Source organism: Neovison vison, chromosome 10 (genome assembly GCF_020171115.1).
Source record: "Neovison vison isolate M4711 chromosome 10, ASM_NN_V1, whole genome shotgun sequence".
NCBI lineage: Eukaryota > Metazoa > Chordata > Mammalia > Carnivora > Mustelidae > Neogale > Neogale vison.
Window position 1 is genome coordinate 5389596 of NC_058100.1, and position 27973 is coordinate 5417568.

The following is a 27973-nucleotide window of genomic DNA, read 5'->3' on the forward strand; positions in this document are numbered from 1 at the left end:
CTCTCTCCCTCAAACAAATAAATAAAATCTTTTCAGAAAATAATAAAATAAAATAAAATGGCTCAGTCTGATGAGTATCAGAATCTTGATTTCAGGGGAGCCTGATTGGCTCAGTGGGTTAAGCATCTGCCTTTGGCTCAGGTCATGATCTCAGGGTCCTAGGATCGAGCCCCACACCAGGCTCTCTGCTCAGCAGGGAGCCTGCTTCTCCCCCAACCCCGCCCCCACTCTCTCTCTGCCTGCCTCTCTGCCTACTTGTGATCTCTGTCTGTCAAATAAATAAATAAAATCTTTAAAAAAATAATCTTGATTTCAGTTTGGGTTGTGATCTCAGGGTCCCCACTGCCCCTTCCCCTGCTTGCACTCTCTTTAAGATGAGTGGATAAGGGGTGCCTTGGTGGCTCAGTAGGTTAAAGCCTCTGTCTTCGGCTCAGGTCATGATCCCAGGGTCCTGGGATAGAGCCCTGCATTGGGCTCTCTGCTCAGCAGGGAGCCTGCTTCCCTTCCTCTCTCTCTGCCTGCCTCTCTGCCTACTTGTGATCTCTGTCTGTCAAATGAATAAATAAAATCTTAAAAAAAAAAATCTAACAACTGCTTAAAAAAAAAAAAAAAAAAGATAGGGGTGCCTGGGTGGCTCAGTGGGTTAAAGCTGCTGCCTCCGGCTCAGGTCATGATCTCAGGGTCCTGGGATTTAGCCCCTCATCGGGCTCTCTGCTCAGCAGGGAGCCTGCTTCCTCCTCTCTCTCTGCCTGCCTCTCTGCCTGCTTGTTATCTCTGTCAAATAAATAAATAAAATCTTAAAAAAAAAAAAAAGATGAGTGGATAAATCTTTTTAAAAATAAAATAAAATAAATAACTCAATGGGTATGGATCTCTCCATCAGTTAGACCTTCCTCCCCATCACTTCTCACTGGCATATTGATTTTTCCCTTCCCTCCTTTCTCTCCTGCACCCTCTGATGATTTCACTTTATACTTGTCCAGCTGCTACCACCCCCTCTGTCTTGAGTTCCTTTCTCCCCAGAGAGGTTACAGACCTGGACCAAAGGAATCTTAGTCTGCATTCAAAACCAAATGGATGGGGCGCCTGGGTGGCTCAGTTGGTTGGACGACTGCCTCCGGCTCAGGGCGTGATCCTGGATTCCCGGGATCGAGTCCCACATCAGGCTCCCAGCTCCATGGGGAGTCTGCTTCGCTCTCTGACCTTCTCCTCGCTCATTCTCTCTCTCACTGTCTCTCTCTCTCAAATAAATAAATAAAATCTTTAAAAAAAAAAAAAAACCAAATGGAGTTACCTCTTATGAGAACTGAGTGATGTATAGAATTGTTGAATCACTATATTGTACCCTACAATTAATACAACACTGTTTGTTAACTATACTGAAATTAAAATGACTTAATTAGACGGGCACCTGGGTGGCTCAATTAAGTGTCCAACTCTTGTCTTCAGCTCAGGTCATGATCTTAGGGTCCTGAGACTGAGCTTGGGATTCTCCCCCCTCTGCTCAGGAGTGCGTACACATGCTCTCCCTCTCTCTCTCTTAAATAAATAAATATAATGCCTAAGTAACCAAAAATCATTTAAAAAAATAATAAAATAACTTAATTAGAAAAAGATGGGGTCAGGCACTTTCTTTTAACCTCAGGTAAAATACTAATTGCTGTCCCATCTCCTGTTCTTGTGCAGCCTAGGGTCTAAGATTGCTTTTTACATTTCTACGTAATGGGGAAAAAATCAAAAGGTCATTACTTTAAGACATGGAAATTATGAAATTCACATTTTTGTGTGCATAAATGAAGTTTTTTTTAAAAAAGATTTTATTTATTTATTTGACAGAGATCACAAGTAGGCAGAGAGGCAGGCAGAGAGAGAGGAGGATGCAGGCTCCCCGCTGAGCAGAGAGCCCGATATGGGGCTCGATCCCAGGACCCTGGGATCACGACCCGAGCCGAGGGCAGAGGCTTTAACCCACTGAGCCACCCAGGCACCCATAAACGAAGTTTTAATGGAACACAGTCATGTTCATTCAAAGTCTATGCATGTTTTCTTGCTATATAAAGTTGTATAGAGACTGTATGTCTAAAAGTCTAAAAAAAATTTTTTGAAGGTATCTTTGAGCTTGCCGGGTGAATGCCCACATGCCGAGCTGGAAAAATTTATGGGCAAGAAGTTATCGTTGGAATTAAATGGTAGCATCTACATCTAAGGAATATCATGATTGGACCCCTTCATGATAGAGCCCAATGCAGGGCTCTATCCCAGGACCCTGTGAGGATGAGCTGCGAAGTGGCGGCCAGTGGGAGACAGAGCAACACTGGAATGATGATAATTGGAGGAATGACTATCATCACGGTAGGAGCCTTCCACAGAGTACGAACTAAACCAGAATATAAACCAGAGAAATCAAATGCGGCCATGTCTTTTTTCTACAGCACGTTTTAATGCAATATAAAAATTAGGTCAAGCACATTTCTTATTGAACTTTTTTGTTAAATAAACTTTTGTAATAACTATAAAAATTTTATTCTCTGGTCATTTGCTGTAAGTTTGCCAACCTCTGGCTTAAAATACCCAGTTTGAAAGCAATCATGCTCAGCTCTTGGTGATGTAACATAAAGTGCTTTCCAGATCTTGCCTCATTTGATTCTAAAAACGTCACAGGCTGGGTATTACCACCATTTGTTAGGTGACAAGAGACTGACAGAGAAAACTCTGCCAACATCAAAGGGGGGAGTCAAGCACGGTCCGCAACTCCAAAGCTGGCACTCACCATGCTCCTGAGAGCTCTGAAGAGCACAGTCTGAATTATAACCCGTCCTCTTCGGACATCCAGCCACTGGTCCTAATTTTCTTCCTTGAGCCATCCATACAGTAATCTTTAAAATCTATAGGCCATAATTTTGCCTTCCTAGAGTCTTTGACTCTTACCTTGCTGTCAACTCTTTTATACCATCCACATCATGTTTATGAACAGGTTCCAGTTGGTCTATAGTCCAAGATCTTGAAGTGTGGCACCTCAAGAAGCTGATACGGGGGTAAACGCCATCAGCAGACTGCCTGCCTAGTTCCAGATGTTCTACATCTTCCCATCTTTATTTGTGACCAGTTAACTTCTTGGACCCAAAGGCAGAATATTACACTTTCTACTATTGAATTTTGGTCTGTAAGATCGAGTGTATCATTCCTGCCTATTGAGATTTTATTTTTAATTCCAGTGTAGCTAATACAGTGTCATATTATCAGGTGCACAACTTCATGTATTTCAGCAGTCAAGAGAGATGGACTCACTCCCCTTCACCTGTTTCACCCGTAGCCCCCACCCCCTCCCCTCTGGTAACCAGGTTTGTTCCATCGAGATGTTTTTGAATTCTCATTCTGCAAGCTGATGTTGCTCTTCTCTTTGCCGTCCACAAATATATGCATGTCTTGCCTCTGTCACTGGCAAACATGCAGTGGCTTTATCCTTCATTCCAGAAGGTGGCACTCATAGACTATTGTGTCCTATAGGTGCTTTTGGGACGTCAGACTAAAGTGACAGTCACAGTTGGGGGCGGGGGGCAGGGAGCCCAGGTGGACATCATTACTTTCAATGTCCTCTCTCCTAACACCCACACATCCACTTCTAAAAAGAAAGTGAACTTGTTTCCAGCTCCTCCTCCTCTTTTCGAATTCTTTCCCATTCAGAACCTTCCCTCCCAGCTCTCTTGAATCCCAGACCTTTCACTTGCCGCATACGGGTTGTGAATTTGGGCAAGTTACTTAGCGTTTGTGCCTCTTTTCCCCATCTGTGCAATAGAGATGTAATACCCAGTAAATAATTGAATGGGTGATAATAATCATTCCACAAGTTACCCCTCAAGAAAGAAAAATTCCCAGTTCATTAAATTTTTACAGCTAATACCAAAGGGGTAATAAATCAAAGGATCTACAGAACTAGAGCTTTTTTTCCTTAAAGTTGCAGTTTTCTTCACTTATTCCCCTTAAGTTGTCCCATACCTCCATAAAACATACTTGTCCCTTCATTCTGAAATGGACCAAACCTATTTCCCTCCTGTCCTTCCTCTATAGATTCTGTTCTAAGGTTGTTTTTTTTTTTAAAGATTTTATTTATTTATTTGACAGAGACAGATCACAAGTAGGCAGAGAGGCAGGCAGAGAGAGAGAGGAGGAAGCAGGCTCCCCGCTGAGCAGAGAGCCCGATGCGGGACTCGATCCCAGGACCCTGAGATCATGACCCGAGCCGAAGGCAGCAGCTTAACCCACTGAGCCACCCAGGCGCCCTAAGGTTGTTTTTTAAGTAGGCTCCACGCCCAGTGGGCAGCCCAATGCAGGGCTTGAACTCAGGACCCTGAGAACAAGACCGGAGTTGAGATCAAAAGTTGGTCACTTAACCACCCCTTTTTAAGATTTTAAGTAATCTTTACATAAAACATGGGGCTGAAACCTACAACCTACAACCCCCAAATCAAGGGGTGTATGCCCCACCAACTGAGCCAGCCAGGTGTCCCCGTCTGTATAATCTGTTAAGACAGAACACATCCTGGGGCACCTGGGTGGCTCGGTTAAGCGCCTGCCATCACCTCAGGGAATAATCCCAGGGTCCTGGGATGAGCCCTGGGTCAGGCTCCTTGCTCAGTGGGAAGCCTGCTTCTCCCTCCCCCACTTACTCCCTACCACTCCCCCCACTTGTGTTGTCAAATAAACAAAATCTTAAAAAAAAAAAAAAGCAGACATCCTTGACAATCATTTTCTCCCCAGTCACACTGGGTTTGTCTCTCAAAACACCTATCTCCATAGAACTGCTTCCCCCAGGTGCTACTTCAATTTAAGAGAATGTCCATTTGCATCAACCCCATTCAGGCACAGGCCAACTCTTAGGTTTAAGACCCATTATCCCCCTCTGTGGAAGGATTCCTCAAATCTCTTAATAAGGCTATCAGGAAGATTCTGAATATCCAAGTCACTCCGAAGTCCCTCTTCTTTTAACACAGACCCTCAGGATTTTAAACAAACTCAATGTGAAAAATAAACATTTATTACAAAAATGAGTTTTGACATTTCAAAATGAAAACAAGACAAGGTGTTTTCCAACTCATAGAGGCGTGGTGAGCTGCAGAGGTAAATTCCAAGGCTGGTAATAAATGACTCCAGCTCACCACAAGCGACTGAGGGAGTGAGGAACCCTTCCCCTCAGACTTAAAGGAACAATGAATCACCTACCTCTGCTTTCCTGTGGTGGTTTCTCTCCGCAAACCCCCTCCCGCCCCGATCTCCCAAGCAAGACACAAAGCTGAAACATACTTTAAAAATCTCATTCTTACTGAACCGTTCCATAATCTCTACTTTTATTGTTTCATTAAATTTTATTTCCATCTGGAATATTTACTTTTTATTGGTGCATGACCCTTAACTGATGGTCTGGTTGGTTTTGTTTTTCCTTTTGGATTCTTGATAGAACACTCGATTCTGTTAGGGATTTCCAGATAAGGGAATAAAACATGGCCAAGGGGGGCTCAGCGTCCTCTACAGAAAGAAGCAGTATCAGCCCTGGGAAACCCCGTACTTGCCCTCTTGCTGGTTAATAGACTGGGGGACCGTGGTAGATGGGGAAACAGAAATCTAAGGGCAGAAAAGGCTCCAGATGGACAGAAGGAAGCAACGACAGGCAGGCCACCCCGCTTACTGCTGCTCACTCCCATCCAACCATCCAGTCTTCTGTCCCCCGCCCCTCCCCATCCAGCTTAAATAAAGTAGTAATTGCTGCTTTAAACTACTACTAAAGAAGGACTTCTTCAAAAGGTTTGAGGAATCCTCCTGCCTCGGGCTCTGGAGTTTCCCCACAGCCGCAGAGAAGTCTGTTAATGCATCTGGCTGGCAGAGCGGGGAGGTGGGCACATTCTCCTCCCACCCCGAGGATGAGACCCAGCAGAAGCCCGGAGCACAGGCTCGGCTTCCCCGGGGCACTCCTCCAGCATTAGGCTCTGCGGCTGCCACAAGAGGGCTCTAGACTGACGGTCGGACGCTCAGAGGCTCCACCTTGAGACGGGAACCAGGAAGGGGTGGGACAGGGAGCAGGGACCCAGCCAGGTTGAGGGAAATGGAGCTTCGGGCGGCTTCCTGTTTGTACAATGGAGCCCAGGAACCTCATTTCCCCACTTCCCACAGCAAGAAGCTTTGATAAACCAAGGTTTTATTTCCAGCAACATCCAAACACACACCAACAAAATCTCACCGAAGAGCCAAGAAGCCCTCCGGCACACACTGGATTTCAGCAACTGAGACCACGCACGCAGGCACACACGCGCTCCGCAAAGCGCTAAGAGCTCCTGCACACATTCCCACCGCCCTGCGGACGTATCCCAACAGCGTCCGCCCAGCTGCTGCAGCCAACGGCGACAGTCTGAGCTTCCAGCTCCAGCTTCCTTTTCTCTCCGTGGTTTTAAAGCGCTTCTGCTCCGTGTCCCCTGAAAGCTCGCTGTGCTCTCCACACAGAACCAAAGGTCCTGTTTATTTCCCGAAGACACAGCTGGTGCCGGTCTGCTTGTGTCCAGGACAGTGCAAGAGGATCCCAGCGGCACTTCCCGTGGGAAGACAGAACAAAGGGGGCTGCAGAGGCAGGAGAGACTGGGTGCGGTCCCCAAACAACCTGTCAGCTGTCCGCTGCTCGGTCTCCAGTCTCCACCCTGGAACCGCAGATACCTCCTCAGCGGGAGGAAAGGGCCGCGGGATAAACTCAAGGTCACTACTCCAGGCCGGGACACGGGGTTGGGGTGGGTGGGTAGAGAGTGCCTGCCACTGTTGCCGCCTGCTTGGAGGGAGGGCAACGAGTATCAATCAGGACTCCTGCCTGACCCCTCATAGGGATGGGGAACGAAAGCTTTAAACAAGTCCCAGACCACTCAGCAGTGGTGGGAACAGACGGGAGGGGGCAGAAGGAAGGGGGGCACAGCCAACATTATTAAAAACAAAACAAAACAAAAAAACACATCCTAACTAAGAAAAAAGTGGGGACCCTTGTGGGGCTAGAAGACATGTAAGGCATTCTGTGAAAGTACAGATATCATGGGCCAGAGTCTGGTAGCACCAGCGTAAGGCAAGCACAGAGGACAGGAGGTGAGCTGGACCAGGGTCACACCAGGAATGACGAAGTCTGCCTGAACTCCCCCTGGGGAAACAGAAACATCAAATCAACTGTATCCTGGCCTTTAGCTACTCATCTCCCACGCAGGGGCCACGGGCCAGAAGCCCCCTCCTCGTCCCAGGGTAGAACACTCACTTCGCTGCGGGCACTGGGCTGGCTGTAAATCGCCTTCTTACTCGAGGTCCTGCAGACAAGCCAGAGGATGGAGATGCTCAGTCCCTAGTGCTCCCCTCAGCCGCTGCTCGCCAGCGGGGGAGGCTGGACTCAGCGTCACAGAAGCCCAGAGTTCTCAGCAGGGACGCGTGGGTGCAGGGAGACAGGACAAACACAAGACCACAGGGAACAGGGACAGGTAGAGACCCGGATGTCCGCCCAAACAGGGCTGCCCCCACCTCCGTCTCCAGCCCCTTCCCCTGGGCCCATCTCAGCTTCAAACCACAGGCGTCCATGTTCTCAACCTCAGGGATCCCCACGACGGCACCTCACTCACCCTTTCTTTGTTCCTGAAAGAGAAGAACCGGGACCATGAGCAAGAGCAGGGCAGAAGCGAGCCGGACACGCAAGGGAGGGGAAACAGCACGCAGGCGGTACGTGGCGCTCACCCGGGAGAGAACCCCGCACGTGTGGGCTCACTATCCGCTCTGGGCTCAGGAGGCACCCAAGAACCGTGCCCTGAAAGGGGGACGACAGAAAGGACAGTGTCTGAGGGCTGATACTCACTGTCAAAGTAGCCTCGTCTATAGGCGAACCAGATGCCCAAAATCAAGAATCCAAGGAGAATGAGCGTCACGAGGACAGCCGCCACGATGCCCCCCACATTCAACTCCGCTATGAGACACAAACGAGAGGTCAGGGCCCTGGCGGCTCACTCCCACGGCTGACACCACCACCGAAGCCAGGAGGGAAAGCAGACCCCGACCCCGACCCCCACCCCAGGTCCGCGCTCACGCTGCCGCTCCGCACACCCGCGCTCACCGGCCTCCATGCGCACAGCGTCTGACCACATGGGGGTCCCGTAGCCGTTCTGTGCCTGACACATGTACTCGCCGGTGTCAGAGGCCGACACGGGGTTGAAGACCTGGAGGGAAGAAAACAGCTGGCTTCCTGCCCAAGAAGCCAAGGACCTACTTCTGCTTTTTCGTGTGTTTTTTTTCTATGTGTGTTTTAAGTTCTACGCCCAATGTGGAGCTTGAACTCACGACCCCGAGATCAAGACCCGCAAGCCTCCAGCGACTGAGTCAGCCAGGCGCACCTCTGTTTTTGCTTCTTAACTGCACTAGAGGTGACAAATTACATCACGTTACTTTCAGGTGTACGACATGATGAATGACTCGACTGTTCTACACGTTATACAACGTTCATCCCACTATGTGTCCAAGTGCCCATCTTTTGTCTCTTGACCCCAAAGCCAAATCCACCTGTAGCTACTCCTCCCCACCTTCAAGGGTTCTGTAACTGCCCCCGCCCCTCCCTCACTACCCCATCCCTACCAGCTCCCCGGTCTTGTGATTCAGGCTATAGGAAGAGTTGCTGAAGGCTCGGTTGCTCTTGGGCTCTGTGGGCATCATGACCCCGTCCTTGTACCAGTAGAACTCAGAAGGGGGAGAGCCGTCTTTCTCCGAGCAGGTCAGCACTGCCCGACTCCCAATGGTGGCAGAGGAGGGGATGCTGACAGTAGGCTTGGATGGAGGCACTGGAAGGGGATAGAAGGGGCTGAGCCCAGGTCAGAGGGCACTGCCTAGAGGCTACACTGCTGATACCCCATCCCTCAGCTCTTAGCCTCCAACCCACACCATGCCCTCAGCCTCCCCCACCCAGGGGCTCAGCCCCTCTCTGCCGGCACCGGGACGCTGAATGCCCCCAGCCAGAAGCGTTCTCACCATCAGGGAGCTCCGAAGCTCACCAGAGCCTGTGAGGGTTTAGGGAAGCAACGACTGCCAAGACCACACAGAAAAGGTGTGGCTCATACCAAGCACAATGAGCCTGACGGTGACCTCCCCGTAGGTGTTGCCGCCTTCGTCGGAGACCATACACGTGTACATGCCCGAGTCTTTCCGGGTCACAGAATGGAAAGTGATGCCACTATGCGAGAAGGTAACTCGGTCCTCATAGGAAGCTACCAGGAGAGAGGAAGGACAGGCTGAATGAGTCGGAGAGCAGAGAGAAGCCGGCGATGGTGGCAGGAGAGGCCACGGGAAGTCCGCGGGACCCGAGCCCCAGGCCGCAGCTCTCCCCTGGAATCCAGGCCCATCATCCCTCCATAACCGGGGCCATCAGAAAGGAAGGAGAACAACTCACCTGTGATCTTGTTGTTATAGCAGACGAGGCTGGTGATGTCACCCTGGGCAAACTTCCACTCCACGCGGGGAGAGGAGAAGCCGGAGTAGGAGCAGAGCAGCTTGGCGGCTGCAGACAGGACAGAGGTGAAGAGGAGGAAGGAGCAGCAGCACATGGGAAAGGGGAAATGGCCCGCAACAGTGGCCCGTGCTGGACGCTCTCCAAGTCCCTGGGGACCTGCACCCGCTCCCGCCCGCCCCAGACCCCCAACCCCGAGCTGCCCGGCACTCACGGCTGTTCTCAGCAACAGAGACTTTAGGTTCCGACGAGTGCACCGCACCCCTGCTCAGCGCCAGGGAGCCTGAGGAGGACAGGGGCAGCCCCATCAGGAGGGGACAGAAGAGCATCCCCGCTGACGGGGCTTCGGAGGCTGCGCACCTCCCATGGCTTCTCCAAGGTGAGGAGATTCTGTGATCCAAGCTCCTCCTGGGTCTCACATCACCAATATCCTAAACATTTTCTTTAAATGCTTTCTGCCATAACCGCAGGCCAATCCTTCCATTATCAATGGAAATGAAGTATTTCTTTCGAATGTAATTTCTTTTACTCCTTCTGTTTCCCTCTACAACTCCCAATAATCTTTTTAATTTTTTTTAAAGATTTTACATATTTATTTGAGAGAGAGACAGAGCACAAGCAGGGGTAGATGCAGGGGGAGAGGGAAAAGCAGGCTCCCCGTTAAGCAGGGACCCCAACGTGGGACTCGATCCCAGGTGCCGGGATCATGACCTGAGCCAAAGGCAGACGCTTCACCAACTGAGCCACCCAGGCGCCCCAGCAACTCCCGATAATCTAATTGGATTCCCACTCATCCAAGAACAGCTTCCGCAAGGACCTTTCATGGTTCAGAGAAAGCTTCTCAACAAATAATTAATTGCAGCCACTTGTCCCACACTCCTGGCAGGAAGCCAGCAAAGCTGGAGACCAGGAAGGCGGGGAGGGGGGAAGGGGGGGGAAGGAGACAGGAGGCAGGGAGTCATGGAGGGAGGGAGGGAGGGAAGGAGCAATAATGAGGATAATAACAACACTTGACATTTGTAGGGCATTTTGTGCTTTTTAAAGTGTTTTCACATACATTACATCGTTTGATCCTTGAAAGAAGCGTGACAGATCAGCAGGACAAGTGTTATTATCCAGTTTTACACGAGGAACCAAGCCAATGAGAAGGAAAGAATCGTGCCTAAGATCACACAGCCGGGCCTGAGAGGGAGCCCGGACCAGGACTGGGTGAGATCCTCCCCCAAGAATCTCCTCCTGCCCAGTGGAGAAGGAAAGGAAGACGTGGTGTGTACTGGGGTGAAGGACGGGGGTGGGGTGGGGGGTGGGCAGGGCTAACCAAGTGCGACCACCGGCCAGTGGCCGGGCACGGGGTCCAGCACTAGACAGGCAGCACCAGAGACGGACTCTGGGAGAGCCAGACTCGGCTGCAGACCCGCACCTGCACAAACATCCCATTCGGGTTTTCCACGCTCAACCACCAAGTGTGCGTTCGTTATAATTCTCAGAGTCCGTCTTCCTTAGATTAATGCGAGCACATTCTGCCTCTATGTGATTACTCACACAACTGAATTCGGTCTTGCAACTTCTGAGCCTCCTTTTTCTCACCTGAAACACGAAAGGTTTGAACTAGATGTTCTCTAAAGTTCTTGAGGGTTTTTGGTTTTTGGTTTTGTTTTCGAACTAATATATAAAGAGTACTTTTCTACAGGGGTGCCTAGTAGCTCAGTCGGTTAAGCATCTGCCTTCAGCTCAGGTCATGATCCTGGGGTTCTGGGACTGAGTCCTGCGTCAGCCTCCCTGCTCGGCACAGAGCCTCTCCCTCTGCCTCTGCCTACGGCTCCCTCTGATTGTGTTCTCTCTCTGACAAATAAAATAAAATAAAATCTTTAAATAAATTAAATTAAATTTTAGAAATACGTTTATACATTTTTCTCAACTTGACACAACACCGTGAATTAGTCCAGATTAAGTTTCTCTCTCTCCCATTTTACATATGAGAAAATTATAGATCTAAAAAGTTAAGGGGCTAGCCCATGTTTTCGTAACTATAAAAGACCAGAGCTCAGATGAGCACACAGTTTCCCCCTACACTCTCTTTTCTCCCTTTTTACTTTTATTTTTTAAAGATTTTTTATTTATCAGAGAAAGAGAGAGAGCTGGGGGAAGGAGCAGACGGGAAGGGACAAGCAGACTCCACGCTGAGCAGGGAGCCTGACACGGGGCTCTGTCTCACCACCCGGAGATCATGACCTGAGCCGAAACCAAGAGTCTGACACTTAACTGCCTGAGCCACCCCGATGCCCTCTTTCCCCTTTTTATACCATACTTTTATAAGCCATGCGGTTTCTCAGAAAAGCCATGGCTTAATGGGGGCAGACTACACAATAAATGTTATTCTTTTAAAAAAGTCAGGTCCATTCCACCTGTGAATTCTCTCTAATAGTATTATTACATTGTATCTGTACAATATTGGGCATTACATTTTAATGTCAAATTTACAACCAAACATAATGAGAGACAAGAAATTAAATCACACAGCCTTCACTTAATTGAAAACTGGGCACACTGACATTCTTACTCAGCTGTTATTGGGAATGCTGATAATGAAATGTTTTGATTTTCGCCCCAGTCAGCTTCCTCTGCTTTGATGATGGGAACTCTGTTTTTAAGATCCTCAAATGTTACAGCTTGCTACCTGTGATGTGCGGCAGGATGCTCGAGCAGGACCTCCCTTCAGGAATGAAGGACTAGTTTTCCAGCTGCTGGGACTTCTGCCAGACGAAGCCCTCAGCCCCCAGCCCTTCTGGGGACAGACAGCATACTGCCGGGCCCAGGGCATGCCTGGCACCAGGGCAGGGGCAGTGCCCCAGCAATGAATGAGAGCAGGAGGGCAGCTCCAGAGAGCCCCAGCTCTACTGCCCCGATGCCCCAACCCCCCAACTTGGGAAAACACATAAAGGCTATTCCCACCCCAAAGCTCTGCTGGGGAACAGGCTGAGGCTTCAATACAACCGAACTTCTCCCTCTGCCCAGTCCTGCTTCCCTTCCCTTCCCTTCCCTTCCCTAGGTGTGGATCCCAAGAGCACTCCCTAATAAATGTCTTGGTCCAGTAAATGACATCTCAGGGTCAGTACCTGCCCCCAACCCCCCACCTCCCTCGGAGGCAGGATCGCAGCTGACCCCTGTGGCCTGACCTCCAATACGCAAGCTCTGTGCTTGCGAGTCGCTGCATGCCCCGGCCCGGCCTCACCGCACGCCCTCCTCGACACCTCACCATCGTGGACCACTCCCCAACCCCCCACCCCGGCCCCCGCTCGTCCCTCCTGAACAAGCCACTGGAACCAGGCTGCCTGACTCAAATCCCAGCTCTGGGACCTCCTAGGCTGAGTGACCCGGGCAGGCTACCTTAGTCACCCTGAACCTCAGTTCACCCATCTGTAAAATGGGGATAATAACAGTTTCTACATCAAAGGCCTGTGGTTAAGAGTTAAACAAGCTAATACAAATAAAGTGCCTACAACAGGAAGCACCAAGTAACTACTTTATCTTCTATTATTATTATTATTATTATTATCCTCATCTGCCCATAGATCCTCTGTACACACTTATTTTTCTGACCTCACAGTTTCTTCAGTAAGACATATAAATAGGGCACCTGGGTGGCTCAGTGGGTTAAGCCTCTGCCTTTGGCTCGGGTCATGATCTCAGGGCTGTGAGATCGAGCCCTGAATCAGGCTCCCAGCTCAGCACGAAGCCTGCCTGAGATTCTCTCTCTCCCCACCTCCGCTTGCTCTCTCTCTCTCTCAAAATAAATAGATAAAATCTTTTTTTTAAAGATTTTATTTATTATTTATTTGACAGAGATCACACGCAGGCCGAGAGGCAGGCAGAGAGAGAGGAAGGGAAGCAGGCTCCCTGCTGAGCAAAGAGCCCTATGCGGGGCTTGATTCCAGGACCCTGGGATCATGACCTGAGCTGAAGGCAGAGGCTTTAATTCCCTGAGCCACCCAGGCACCCCTGATAAATAAAATCTTAAAAAGAAGTCACTCGACCCCTAAGTTTCTGTGTGCCGCCCTTCTGGTCTTCCCACCGCCTCTGAGTTTGCTCACTCTCCTTTTTGAATCTTGCTTCTTCGGTCAATCCCTTAACATGAGTGATTCCCAGCACTGCATCTCAGGCCTCTTTTCCCTCCCACACTCTCTCTAGGAAATCTCAAACACAGCCCGAAATTCATCTGCACCCACCTGGGGGCAGCTCCGGTGCCCACCTCCCAGCACAGCTGCAGGCGCCTACCCGTCCAGGGCTGAGCCTCCTCCGGCCCTCTCCCCCAGGACTTCACACAGCCCCTCCCGCATCAGCCTCCACCCCCCCTCCTGGTCCCCTCTCCAGGCTGGTGGCATCACCATCTAGTACTTGCTCACTCAAACGGGAAGCCTTCCCGCAGTCACCGTCTCTCCCTCACTCTTGTCAATCACACAGCAAGCACTGCATCGTCCGCTCCCACCACCGACCACCGCTGTTTAGTACCACCAGCACCTGAAGGATTGCGACTGGTCTCTCAGGTAAACTTGCTTTTTGTCTTCTTTAGTCTTGACCCGTTCAAATCCGCCCTCCACTCCGCTGCCTGAGGAAGAGCTGGTGTTTCCTGAGCGCCTACTGTGTGCGAGGCACTGCTACCAGCGTATTACCCGGATGTTCGTTTATCCCTACAACAACCTCGAGACTTGGGTGATACTATTATTATCGTCTCCATTTTTCTTTAAAGATCTACTTGTGTATTTGAGAGAGAGAGAAAGAGAAAGAACTTCCAGCAGACTCCCTGCTGAATGTGGAGCCCAAGGCAGAGCTCCAGCCTAAGACCCTGAGATCATGACCTGAGCTGAAACCCAGAGTCTGCCGATTAACCCACTGAGCCACCCAGGAGCCCCTATCATCTCTATTTGCTAACCCAGGGAAACTGAGGCCCCGGGCAGCTAAGTGGTGGTGCATATTCAAACCGAGGCAGCTTGATCCCATACACCCTTCCTAAAAACACTCATCTAACACTTGCTTCAAGTTTTCAAGGATCGCATACTGCCTCTCAAGAGAAAATCCAGACTCCACCCAGGCAACTGGTCTAGCACTACCTGCCCCTCTGGTAAGTCTCTACCCTTTCAGCTTCTCCTCCAGCGGCAGAGACTCCTTCAAACTCCCAGCAAAGGGCCCTTTCCCAACCTCTGCTTTGCTCCTGCCGCTCCAGCTCTGCGGAGCACCCTTTCCCCTCTTTCTTCATCTGGTCAGCAGCTACGCATCCACATTATTTCCCAAGGAATGACCCACCCACCCCCAATCCTACCAGAGCTGACTTCAGACCAGGCTTCCGACCTCATTCCTCGTTCTGAGGCTTTAACTACCCCAGGCGAAACGGGAGCAAAGCACTTCCCACTATAATGACATCATCTGTGCCCCGGGACAGCTCCCCTACCAGACAGCAAACCCCCAGGGAGCAGGCACCGTGTGTTATTTATTATTCTGGGTACTCAGCACTTCAGCATAATGCCTGGTACGAGCTGACATTGAACAACTCAGAGTCTTAACAAATTAGGTCATAGCAGACCATTCACTACCACATCTACTTGTTAAAGTTTATCTACAAAGATAAGCCCATTTTTCGAGCTGGCAGACAGGGTACGCCCAAATGAAAAACAAACTTGACCCACAGTTCAATTTTTTTTTAAAGTTTAATAAACTGTTCTACTTTCAGGGGGGAAAATGATGCTTTTCCAGGGGGGGAAATGATGTTTTTCCATTAATTTATTTCTTTTCTATTTTTTTCTTTTTAAGATTTTGTTTATTTGAGAGACAGACAGAGCATGAGCGAGGGGAGTGGCGCAGAGGGAGAGGGAGAAGCAAACTCCCCGCTGAGCAGGGAGCCCACTCGGAGCTTAACTCCAGGACCCCTAGGATCCCAACGAGAGCCGAAGGCAGACTCCAGACTGAGCCACCCAGGTGCCCCTCCATTAATCTTTTTCTTAAACTTAGCTTCAGAACTTAAAAATTAAATGGTCTGGTTTTTTGTTAAGATTTCTTTCATTTTTAAGTGATCTCTACACACAATGTGGGGCTCAAATTCACAACCCCGGGATCAAGAGTTACACACTCCCACTGACTGAGCCCACCAGGAACCCCCCCCAAATTAAGTGTTGTTGTTTTGTTTTGTTTTTTTAAAGATTTTATTTATTTATTTAACAGAGATCACAAGTAGGCAGAGTGAGAGGAATAAGCAGAGAGCCGGATGCTGGGCTCGATCCCAGGACCCTGAGATCACGACCTGAGCCGAAGGCAGAGGCTTAACCCACTGAGCCACCCAGGCGCCCCAAGTGTTTTTAAAATTTCGTAGCTTTGAAACAGTCTCCAAACTTCTCTGCACATGCACAATTCCCAACAGCCATTTTGCAACAAGGCCTGATTTCTGCCCCGGGTGGCAGCAGGTCTATAGGTGCCCCCATGCACAAAGGTAGAGGCTGCTTTTCTGCACCCATGGAAGTGTGCAAGACAGAAGTGGAAGTGCCAGGAGGTTGTTGATGCAAGCAGAGGGGCACCTGAGGAGCTCAGTAGGGGAAGGGGGTTGCCTTCCTATCAGGTCATGATCTCAGGATCCTGGGATACAGCCCTGCATGGGGCTCCCTGCTGAGCCCAGAGTCTGAGTCTCCCTCCCCCTCTCCCTCTGACCCCCTACCCCTGCTCATACTCTCTCACTCTCTCTTTTGAATAAATATACAAAAGCTTAAAAAAAAAAAAAGCATCCAACTCCTAACCTCAGGTCAGGACTCAGGTCCTGACTTCACAGCCGGAGGCAGGCTCCGCCCTCGGCGGGGATGCTCTCCCCCTGCCCCTCCCCCCACTCACACCTGCTCCTGCTCCCCTCTCTCAAATAAACAAATCTTTTTAAAAATGATTAAAAAATAAGACAGCAGAAGAAAGTGGGGGAAAGATATGAGTCCATGTAAAACACCTCCACCCTCTTCACGACAGGTACAACCAAGAGGCTCCAAAGAAGCCCAGGTCAGTAGAGGAGGAGATCCGGGGGTTTTCTAAGATTTTATTTACTTATTTGAGAGAGAGAGAGAGGACACATGGGGGTATAGAAGGCAGAGGGAGCAGGTCCCAACTGAGCACAGAGCCCCATGTGGGGCTCGATCCCAGGAATCTGGGATCATGACCCGAACTGAAGGCAGACGCTCCACTGACTGAGCCTCCCAGGCGCCCCGGAGGAGATGCTCATCAGAGCACTGCCCCTTCTTCTTTTTTTTTTTTTTTTAAAAGATTTTATTTATTTATTTGACAGAGAGAGACCACAGTAGGCAGAGAGGCAGGCAGAGAGAGAGGAGGAAGCAGGCTCCCTGCTGAGCAGAAAGCCCGATGCGGGACTCGATCCCAGGACCCTGAGATCATGACCTGAGCCGAAGGCAGCAGCTTAACCCACTGAGCCTCCCAGGCGCCCCGGAGGAGATGCTCATCAGAGCACTGTCCCTTCTGCAGAGGGAGTCTTCACAATGGTTTATGCTTGTTAGGGACTGAATTGTGATCCCCCAAACCTCCGTACCTCAAAACAGGGCTGTATTTGGAGATGTGGCCTTTCACAAAATGATTAAGTTAAAATAAGGCCCTTGGGACATGTCCTAATCCAATCTAACCAGTGTCTTTTATACAGAGAGAGAGCAAGGGTGCCTCCCGCAGAGAAGACCACCAGCGAAGAGTGTGGTTTCAGAGGAACTGAGGCCGTCAGCCCTGTAGTCTTGAACTTCCAGACTGCAGAACTGTGAGAAAACAAATCACTGTTGGGGCACCTAGGTGGCTCAGTCCATTAGGCATCTGACTAAGCTCAGGTCCTGATCCCAGAGTCCTGGGACTGAATCCTGCATCCAGCTCTGAGCTCAGCCCGGAGTCTGCTTCTCCCTCTTCTTCTGCCCCTCTCCCGCCTCATGCTCTCCCCTTCTCAAATCAATAAATCTTCAAAATATTTTTAATTAAAAAAATCTTTAAAATTAAAAAGAAAATAAATAACTGTTGTTTAAGCCCCAGTCTGTGATCTTTTCTGATGGCGGACCAGGTGCATGAATACACAGGTCTACAATGAATTTCAGCAGTGGACATTCTGGCTGAATCCCCAGTGGCGACAAAGACAAACTTGACCTAGGTTTATGATGACATTTCCACACAGTGAAAGAATCAATATTCTGCAGAGCAAAGGAAACCATCATCAAATGAAAAGGCAACCTACTAAATGGGAGAAAAATTTTGAAAGTCGCCTATCTAATAAAGGATTACTATTCAAAAAATTGAGAACATATAAAGAACTCACAACTCAATAGCAAAAAACGCCACAGAATCCCATTAAAAAATGGGCACAGATCTGAATTGATGTTTTTCCAAAGACCTACAGCCAGCAGGTAATGAAAAGATGCTCAACATCGCGCATCATCAGGGAAGGCAAATCAAAACCACGATGAAATGTCATTTCACGTTATTTTCAAAAGACAAGACATAACAAGAATTGGTAAAGATGCAGAGGAGAGGAAACACTCGTGCCCTGCTGGCAGGGATGCAAACTGGTGCAGCCAACAGGGAATACAGTACGGGGGCGCCTCAAGAAAGTAAAAGTAGAACTACCCTACGATCCAGCAATTCCACTACTGGGTGTCTCCAAAGAAAATAAAACCACTCCTTTGAAAAGATACACGCACCTCTATGTTGGCTGCAGTATTATTTACAATAGCTAAGATATGGAAACCACCTAGGTGTCCATTCATGAATGAATGGATAAAGAATATGTGGTCCATGTATACAATGTTTTATTACTCAGCCACAAAAAAGAATGAAACCTTGCCATTTGGGTTAACATGGATCGACTTTGAGGCCATTATGCTAAAGGAAATAAATCAGACAGAGAAGGACAAATACCATATGATCTCATGTATATGTGGGATCTACATTTATCTATTTATTTTGTTATTACTATTTTTTTTTTAGATTTTTATTTATTTGACAGAGAGAGACACAGCAAGAGAGGGAACACAAGCAGGGGAAGTGGGAGAGGGAGAATCAGGCTCTCCACCAAGCAGGGAGCCCAATGAGGGGCTCAATCCCAGGACCCCAGGATCATGACCTGAGCTGAAGGCAGACACCCAATGTCTGAGCCACCCAGGCACCCCTACATTTATTTTTTTTTTTAAATGATTGTATTTATTTATTTATTTGACAGAGAGATCCTGGAGAGTATAGGCAAGTCTGATAAATCTCAAGGAGAGAAAAAGGGCAGGAGGAAAGGACAGCACAGGTGACCTGGAGAGGACTGTAGCTGCCAACAGGAGGTAGGCAGTGGCACAAGGGGGTGAAAGTGGAAGCGCAAGAGAAAGGGAGCCGAGGTGGTGATGGAGCCATGAATACTTAAATCAATCCCGTATGCTTTCATACAATTCAGAAGAAATCAATCCCGTATGCTTTCATACAATTCACAAGAGAGCTGGTTGTGTAGAAATCCGTAAGACTGAGTACACAGTTCTTGAAAATCACTATGTATCTGAATAATAAAACTGTGACAAATTGTATTTTCCAAAACAGACATATGGATCTTCATGTTTATTTCATCCCACATGCTTTTCCTACACTGTGACTTGAGCCTCGGTTCCCTCCTCTTGAATCCTGGCAAGGCCTTGGGACTGCCTCGACCAATGGAGGTTCATGGCAGAAATAGCACAGTGAGCCCTCCCATTAAGGTTGGTACCCTATGCATTTTTTTTAAGATTTTATTTATTTATTTAAGAGAGAGAGAGCGAGCATGAATGGTGGGGAGGAACAAGGAAAGGGAGAAGCAGACTCCCTGAAAGGGGAGCCCAATGTAGGGCTCAATCCCAGGACTCCGAGATCAAGCCCAAGCTAAAGGCAGACACTCAACCAAGCCACCCAGGGGCCCGCACTGTCTCCTTAGATTCTTTTTTTTTTTTTTAAGGTTTTATTTATGTATTTATTTGTTTGTCAGAGATTGAGAGAGAGAGGAGCAAGAGAGGAGCAAGCACAGGCAGCCAGAGTGGCAGGCAGAGGCAGAGGGAGAAGCAGGCTTCCTGCGGAGCAAGGAGCCGGATGTGGGACTCGATCGCAGGATGCTGGGATCATGACCTGAGCGAAGGCAGCCGCCTGAGCCACCCAGGTGTCCCTGTCTCTTTAGATTCTAATCACAAAACGCTGTGAGACAAGTACTACTGTTATCATCTCGTTTCAGATGAGAACACTGAGCTTAGAACAGTTGTCCAAAATCACACAGCTACAGACAGCAAAGTAAGAAGGGAATCCTTTTTCAGTGTGGGGCTCAAACTCATCACCTGGGGATAGAGTCTTACACTCTACCAACTGAGCCAGCCAGGTGCCCCATGGTGGAAAGGGAATCTTAACCCAAGTCTGTCTAATTCTGAGGCTCCAAAACTATGACGCTACAGATCATCCCCATCAGACCAAGGAAAGCCCACCCAACCTCCAAGACCCTGTTCAAATGCCCCTTGATCCATGATGACTTTCCCCAGTCAACATTAATCTCTCCCCAAATTCCAGGAATGTAGTCTAAGAAAATAAGCTTAAAGGTGTATGTACAGGGTGGCACCTGGGTGGCTTAGTGGGTTAAAGCCTCTGCCTTCGGGTCAGGTCTGGGATCGAGCCCTGCATCGGGCTCTCTGCTCAGCCGGGAGCCTGCTTCCTCCCCTCTCTCTCTGCCTGCCTCTCTGCCTACTTGTGATCTCCGTCTGTCAAATAAATAAATAAAAATCTTAAAAATAAAAACCAGCAGCTGTTTAAAAAAAAGATGTATGTCCAGGGACAATTTCACATTATTCTTTATTATTCAGTATTCATATTATTTAGCGCAATGAAAGAAGAAAACCTAAAAGTCCAACATAAAGGTGAACAGTTAGTTCTGACATAGCCATGCAGTAGAATACTACAGAATGGAATTTGTTTAAAGCCCAATTTGCTTAAAAATACATATACATATTATGTAAGGTATATATACATATATACCATATAATTCATAGAGAAGACTACAATTAAACACCAGTACTGTTTATCTCTTGATAATAGGATCACATGTAATTTTTAGTTTCTCTATATTCCCATTTTCCCATTTTTCTGCACTGAACACGTATTATTTCTTTTTTTTTTTAAGACTTTATTTATTTATTTGACAGAGAGATCACAAGTAGGCAGAGAGAGAGAGAGAGAGAGAGAGAGAGACGCAGGCTCCCTGCTGAGCAGAGAGCCCGATGCGGGACTCGATCCCAGGACCCTGAGATCATGACCTGAGCCAAAGGCAGAGGCTTAACCCACTGAGCCACCCAGTCGCCCATATTATTTCTTTTTTTTTCTTTTTTTTTTTTTTAAAGATTTTATTTATTTATTTGACAGAGAGAAATCACAAGTAGACAGAGAGGCAGGCAGAGAGAGAGAGGGAAGCAGGCTCCCTGCTGAGCAGAGAGCCCGATGCGGGACTCGATCCTAGGACCCTGAGATCATGACCTGAGCCGCCGCCCATATTATTTCTTAATAAAAATGTATCTCTTTACTTGTATGCCCCCAAAACACTCTGTACTTTGATGACTGTGCCTGGCACATTTTGCTGTTTTTGGCTTAGTCAGCGCATGTCGTAGTTCCTTGGGAAGAGAATCCAAGCTCTCTGTGTTTCTCCAGCCCCGAGCACTGTGCTTTGCCCCGAGAAGCATTCCGCGCCCCCACTGAAGCACGCTGCGATGAGAAGATGGTCATAGAGGGCGAAGGTGTCCGCACTCAACAGAAGCCACCACCAACCACCCCTGTACAGGCGATCAAACCCACCACAGGGAAGCTCCTCCCTTCTGCTGCTTTATCAAGAAACCTTATTTCCTCTATACATCCTGTTAATTATTAGAATGTTCCTTAAGCTGCTTTTGTGCCATGAGTTTGTTTGAATTCCGTGGGGGTTTTTTGTCTGTTTTTTTTAAAGGGAAGGAAAAGGAGGGAAACCAGCCAGCCGGCCTCTGGCTTTCTCTATGAATTCACCCAAACTTCCCCCCTACGCATCCGAGCTTCACAGGACCCTCCCGCCGTAAGGAAGTTGGCGGCGGAATGAGGAAGAGCCAGGGCGTGTGGCTCTGAAAGGATACTCCGTTTACCTAACGTGGGTTCCCAGGACCCCCAGCTTCCCTCAGGACTTCTTTTTTTTTTTTTTTTAAAGATTTTATTTATTTATTTGACAGAGAGAGATCACAAGTAGGCAGAGAGATAGGCAGAGAGAGAGAGAGGAGGAAGCAGGCTCCCTGCTGAGCAGAGAGCCCGATGTGGGGCTCCATCCCAGGACCCTGGGATCATGACCTGAGCCGAAGGCAGAGGCTTTAACCCACTGAGCCACCCAGGCACCCCCCTCAGGACTTCTTGATAGCAGATGTTATTCATTGCTTTATTCCTACTCTCTAGCACAGTGCTCAAAACCCTGCAGACACCCATGTTCCCTAGACTAACAAATACATTTGGCAAAGCAGTCCCATCAGAACCTGGAACCAGTCGGGGCGCCCGGGTGGCTCAGTGGGTTAAAGCCTCTGCCTTCAGCTAACTAAGGTCATGGTCCCGGGGTCCTGGGATTGAGCCCCGCATCGGGCTCTCTGCTCAGCAGGGAGCCTGCTCCCCTGCCCCCCCCTGCCTCTCTGCCTACTTGTGATCTCTGTCAAATAAATAAATAAATCCTAAAATAAATAAATAAATAAATAAGAACCTGGACCTAGGGCTTCTGCCCCCTGTTTCCCCTTTCCTTCCCACGGGTCACTCTGTAAACAGGGAACTTGCTCCTGAAGGTTAGGGTAGAACAGATACGGAATGCGTGGGCAAGAGGAAGGCTCTGCGAGCCCAGCAACAGGTGGGCTGAGCCTAAACCGCCCTTCTTGGCTGCACTTGGAGTGACGTCAGGGGTGGAAGGGCCCTCAGGATGGCAGAAGATCGGATCAGCAGTGTGGGACAGGAAAGCTTTCACTTCGTGGCTCCCTCCTGCCCTCTCTCTGCAGAATTTCCATTTCTAGTTCTACCTGCTCCGCTCCTCCCCTTCCCCACCCATCTCCCCAGTACTAGGGAAGGTTGTGCCCCACCCGCACAGGGCGCTCTCCAGGGGCCTGGCGGCAAGCTTCCTTGTCAGCCAGCTGCTTCCTCCTGCCCTAGCCCCAACGTTGCGAAACTAATGCCACAGCCGGACTTTAGACAGAAACCCTGCTTATCAGGGAGTCCCAGACAGATGAATTCTGGGTTTTCAGTGCCTGGACAAGCCCAGTGTGCATCCACTCACGTGGCTTCCCACCATCCACCCCCCCCCACAGTGCTGTACCCTCTTTCACAATTACATCTGACAAGTGGTCATCCAGATCTTTCCTGAACCTCTGAAAAGGAAACAAATGAGTTTAGAGCCCCCCCCCCAGTCTCTCAATACTAACAGATGTGAAAACTATGCTCCATTATATCCTACTCAACCGTGCAAAATGGGTGTAGCTTTTCAATCTAAAATCTTCAATATTGGGGCGCCTGGGTGGCTCAGTGGGTTAAAGCCTCTGCTTTCGGCTCGGGCCATGATCTCAGGGTCCTGGGATCGAGCCCCACATAGGGTTCTCTGCTCAGTGGAGCGCCTGCTTCCCCCTCTCTCTCTGTCTGCCTCTCTGCCTACTTGTGATCTCTGTCTGTCAAATAAATAAATAAAATCTTTAAAAAAAAATTAGCCCTGTTTACATTAGGGAAATCTCAAATTTAGGGGGGGAAAATAAATAAATAAATAAAATCTTCAATATTGAGCAAAGGTGTCAGCCCTTTTGATGTCCACGGAACAGGTGGCCCTTGAGTGGGTGACTTGGAGGGGCACAGTGGGCAGCGGTGGGATCTTAAAGACCAAGACCACAACACCCCTAATGCCAACCGGGAAAGACCTCCAGGACATCCAAAGTGAAACAAACAAGGTGCCTGAGGTAACACAATGTCTGTAGTGTGTATCAATGTATCAACCTGTTCTAAGTAAATAAAACTTTTTTATTCTTTTATTTACAGGTGTTCTACCCCAAACCAAAACTGGCCTGGAGACCCCAGACATGCCCAGGTGACAAAGACACTAGCGAGAAACACCGAGAAGTGAAAGCATCCTGGGGCCGGGAGGTACAGACAGAGGGAGGCCCTGGAATCCCACCACCGCGCATTTGCACATTTCCCAGTTCCTAGTTCCGGCTGAGCTCGGTCAGCCACTAGGTTTCAGGTTTCGAGGGACCGTCTCCGTCTCTGGGGGGGTAAATTCAGCTGGCTAGCAGAGGGAGGGAAGAGGAGAAGTGACTCACCAGTTGTAGTTGGAGTCAAAGCTGAACAGCAAAGGTGAAAGGGCCTGAGTCAGAAGCATCAGCGGAGGAGACCAGCACTCAGACTGCCTCAGACACGGGGCAGCAGCTCCTGCCTTCTGGAATGTCAGGTGGGGTCCCCCACTCAAGTGGGATTGGGGGAGAGAACAAGGGTTCCAACCCAGGTTCTCCTTCTTCCCGTTGGTTACATGAGAAGTCATGCTATTCACACATGACCCTGTGCCGGGGAGATTGCTGGAAACTTTTCCAAGTGCAGGCTCCCCAGGGAGTGGGAGACGATGCTTCTGGTCACTGGCTGTGCTTTCCCAGACCCCATTCCCCCGGTATGCGGGCTCCAATTCCTGGAGCAGCTCAGGCTTTCCTCTCCACAAGGCTTCCCAGGCTGGGGTTGGGCCTTTGCTTGACGTGATCATATCCTGTCCTTTCTTCCTCCCTGATGGCAGAGCCCATGATGAGCAATAGCCATAGTGGGAGAAGGAACACAAGGGTACCCACATATGCTCCAGACATCCCAGGTCCAGAGGACAGACCAGACACCCAGGAAAGAACCCTTACCTTTTTAACCTTTGCCATTTGGGATCTAGCAGGGGGAAACCTTGCTTCCTTTGACCAACTCTCCTGGGGCAGTATTATTTCCTCCTCACAAAATCCAAAGGGGTTAACAGCTGCCCAGTAATAGTCATCCCTTCCTGTACATGTAATGTAGCTATTATCCTGGTCGACCCAAAGGACAAGTATCATTACTCCTGCTCCACAGATAGAAAGACTGGGCACTAGCCTAAGATCACAAATAAGGCAGAAAGCCAAACTAGAACCCCGTGAGGTCACCTGATTCCTATTTCCATCCTCACTGTACTAATCAAATCACTCGCCCCGGGGTCCAGCCAGATTGAAATGTGACATGGTCACTTCCCAGGACCCACAGTCCTGTCAAGCTAATGCAACATGCCTCAGGCTCCATTTGAATCCCTGAACAGACTAGAGGACACTCCCAAGGTCAGGATGGGGGCTATCACAACTCTTTTTGTGCCAGTATGTGCTTATTGGGGTAAGTCACAATGCCGAAAAAGAGAGAAAAAAGAAAGAGGAAAAGGAAGAAGGATGCTGGCTTCGGGAAGCTTGTGAGCCCAACACACTGGGTCGGACAGAGCCAATGATGGGAAACTTCAGGCCGGGGGGAGGGGGGGCGGGAAGGCGGGGGATGGGAGGTTGAGTATCACCAGGAGGACCACCCAGAACCAAAGAAGAACCATGGGTGTCCTGAGCAGTTCGAAAATACAGGCAGAAGTAAGAAAGGCGAAGAACAGGAAAAGAGCGGCAACTCAATCAAAGAGGAAAGTGGAGGCTGAGAATGAAAGGGACAAGGGAGAGAAGGTAGGAGAGCGGACCAAGGGGCGTTATCCCAAGCTGATGTTTGAGATCATGGTTCCTGTGCCACAAGGTGCTTGAGATGCTGGATCCAGCAGTGGAAAAAGGATAAGGGGCTCAGGAAAAATTGGTTCCATTCCCAGGTCCTTTCGTCAATCTGGAAAAGCCATTTCCCCTCTTTGGACCTATTTCCGTATCTGTACAATAGGGAGAGGATCAGACTTGCTTCTGGTCCAGTTTACCCCCAAGAGCTTCTGTTTTTGTGAAAAGACACAAAGGAGCTGTCTAAGAGCAGGGAATCCATTTCCACCCTTCAAAACTGAACAAAATGAACTGCCCTATAACCACCGATGCTGATAGTGACTGTTCATTTCTTTTACCTTTCCTAAAGCACGGACCTCGAGGGAAAAACAAAGATTCCTACAGATCACATACACAAGAATCCACGGAAGCACGGGCACTCAAGAATCTGACAGATCCAGCTGGGGACCCAGGCTGCCTCACGAGGTGACCCTAAGCACACACTCGGTCCCGCCCAAACCTATCTATAGACAGCCGCGTGCCCCCGCAAGTGAGCCTCATTGTTCCACAGGAAAGGGAGTTTACAAAGGAAACAAAAACTCCCAGGAGCGGCTGGGGGAGGGCAGAGCCCTGGCTCTGAGAAGGACCCAGCCAACCCACAGGCAGGTCCTCCCCCTGGGAATAGTCACTCCGTCAACAACACTTAGGAAGGACTCTCGAGGTAGCTCCCCCAGGAAGGAACCTGAAGTCCCTGCTCCGAGAAAGGCGCTATTTCAAATTTATTTCCTCTTCGGAGTTTGCACCCAGACACTTTTCCCAGAGCAACCACCGCCACCCCAAAGATCCAGGGGAGCTAAAGAGAGCCCCTCAGCAACAGCCAGGCTAAGAGATGCCCACCGCACCCGACCTCCATTAGACCTTCCCTGAGGACAGTCAGCGGTGCCGGGCTCAGGCTTCTCTCGGGCTGTGCGCTGTCGGTCGGGCGCCTGCTGGGGGGCAGGGTGGCCCTTCCCAGGCGCGAGTGGAGGGGCACGCCTGGGTGGATGTGCGCAGGGCTCCCCCAGGGAGTGAGACTGGGGAAGGTGGGGCTACCCCCTCCGTAGTTTCTGGCTTCGTGCGGAGGCCGCGGCCCCCTCCCGGGGGGTCTAAGGGGACGGGTGTGGGGGAGGGGAGCCAGCCAGCGCCAGAGTGAGGGGGTGGGGAGGCAGGGGAGGGTAGGGAAGGAAAGGGGGACCAGGAGGGTGAGGCTAGCAGGTTTCTCAACTCCTCCCCTCCCGCGGGCGAGAGGCGTGGGGAGCGCCTCCCTCCAGCCTCTGCCCCGACCCACCGATTCCTCCCGAAACTCCGGGAACTTACCCAGGATGACCGATGTGAAGAGAAGCAGCTGCTTCCTCCCGGCTCTCGCCTCTGTCCCCATCACGATCAGGGTCCCGACACGACGCGGCCGCAGGAGCCCCGCGCAGAGACACAGCTTCAGCCACCGCCGCTCGGGGCTGAACTGCGGCCGCCAGGTTGGGCCCCGCCCGGCCCCGCCCCCCGCGACGACTGGCCGGCGCCCCGGCCCCGCGCGCTCCGATTGGTGCAGCGAGCCGCCACTCCGTTGAGTGACTCACCGCCGCCAGGTGCGACCTCTCGCACTCGGAGCGCCGGGCGCCCGGCCAAGTCCCAGCCGCCTCTGATTGGCCCAGGGGACTGTCGCGTCAGAGGCCGGGGCTCACCTTCCGCAGGTGAGGACACCCTGATTGGGCGGCGATCCCGAAGCAGGGACTTTCCGACTGGCTGGGTCAGAGGCCGAGCGGGGGGCGGAGGGGATACCTCGAAGGCGGAGGGAGGGGAAGCCGTGGACCTCCTCGCCGTGTTTTCCTGGGTTTGTGTTTGGGTGTAAACTGCCGCGGGCAGTACGGAACCGTTGGCCGGTGAAAAACACACATTCATAGGCAGGGGTCGGGGGAGAGGGCGGCGCCTGGGTGGCTCAGTCGTTAAGCGTCTGCCTTCGGCTTGGGTCCTGATCCCGGGTCCTGGGATCCAGCCCCGCGTGGGGCTCCCTGCTCAGCGGGAAGCCTGCTTCTCCCTCTCCCACTCCCCCCTGCTTGAGTTCCCTCTCTCGCTGTGTCTCCTCTGTCCAATAAATAAGTAAAATCTAAGTCAACCAGAGAAAGACAATTATTATATGATCTCTCTGATAGGAGGAATTTGGGGGGGGGAGGTGGAGGGGTAGGGATAGGGTGATGGACCCTGGGACCGGTATGTGCTATGGTGAGGGCTGTGAAATGTGTAAGCCTGATGATTCACAGACCTGTACCCCTGGGGCAAATAATACATTATATGTTAATAAAAATATTTTTTTAATTTAAAAATAAATAAACAAGTAAAATCTTTTAAAAGGGGTGGGATGGGGAGAGGACTGGGACGTAAGTGGAATGATACCTTGACAGGATTCTCCAACCCCGGACCCCATTCACAGCATTAAGCTTGGAGGGGACTACACAGAAGAAGGGAAGGGAAGGAGAAGGGGAAGGGAGACTTCAGCCCAAAAGTGGGTAAAGCAGGATTATATTCTCTCAAGAACTTTCAACACCCAGTATATACACCAGACACACCCAGGTAGTACAAATGGACCTACAGACAGATGCTCTGTAAACATCGCTGTGAGTGACGGCAGTTGTCCCTTACACGTTTCATCCATCAGCAGAGCCCTGCATTTTAAAACTGTTGTTCTCTCTGTGAC

At 50.0% G+C, this 27973-nt stretch overlaps 1 protein-coding gene across 4 annotated transcripts; it reads right to left on the reverse strand.

The window, feature by feature from the left end:
* Positions 1 to 5321: 5321 nt before the first annotated feature.
* Positions 5322 to 26750, reverse strand: F11R (F11 receptor). Of its 4 annotated transcripts, none has more exons than XM_044266697.1 (11): positions 26602 to 26750; positions 11039 to 11083; positions 9711 to 9779; positions 9440 to 9547; positions 9111 to 9257; positions 8632 to 8834; positions 8117 to 8219; positions 7862 to 7969; positions 7632 to 7644; positions 7277 to 7325; positions 5322 to 7165 (listed from the first exon to the last, which is right to left on the reverse strand). In XM_044266697.1, exons 1-11 carry the CDS (start codon positions 26660 to 26662, stop codon positions 7130 to 7132), a joined length of 942 nt encoding a protein of 313 aa, XP_044122632.1. In that variant the 5' UTR covers positions 26663 to 26750; the 3' UTR covers positions 5322 to 7129. The 4 variants fall into 4 exon arrangements, with proteins under 4 accessions (XP_044122632.1, XP_044122633.1, XP_044122634.1 ...); XM_044266698.1 differs by lacking the exon at positions 26602 to 26750 and adding an exon at positions 14814 to 14862; XM_044266699.1 differs by lacking the exon at positions 11039 to 11083.
* Between the last annotated feature and the right edge of the window lie 1223 nt (positions 26751 to 27973).

Bases quoted from the DNA above. Each gene is read 5' to 3' on its own strand.
- F11R (XM_044266697.1), bottom strand. From the start codon at position 26,662: ATGGGGACAGAGGCGAGAGCCGGGAGGAAGCAGCTGCTTCTCTTCACA. The intron at 8,835-9,110 runs GTATGAGCCACA...ATCCCCTTCCAG, and splicing joins CGTCAGGCTCATTGTGCTTG to TGCCTCCATCCAAGCCTACT. The intron at 8,220-8,631 runs GTAGGGATGGGG...TCTTCCCTCCAG, and splicing joins ATCACAAGACCGGGGAGCTG to GTCTTCAACCCCGTGTCGGC.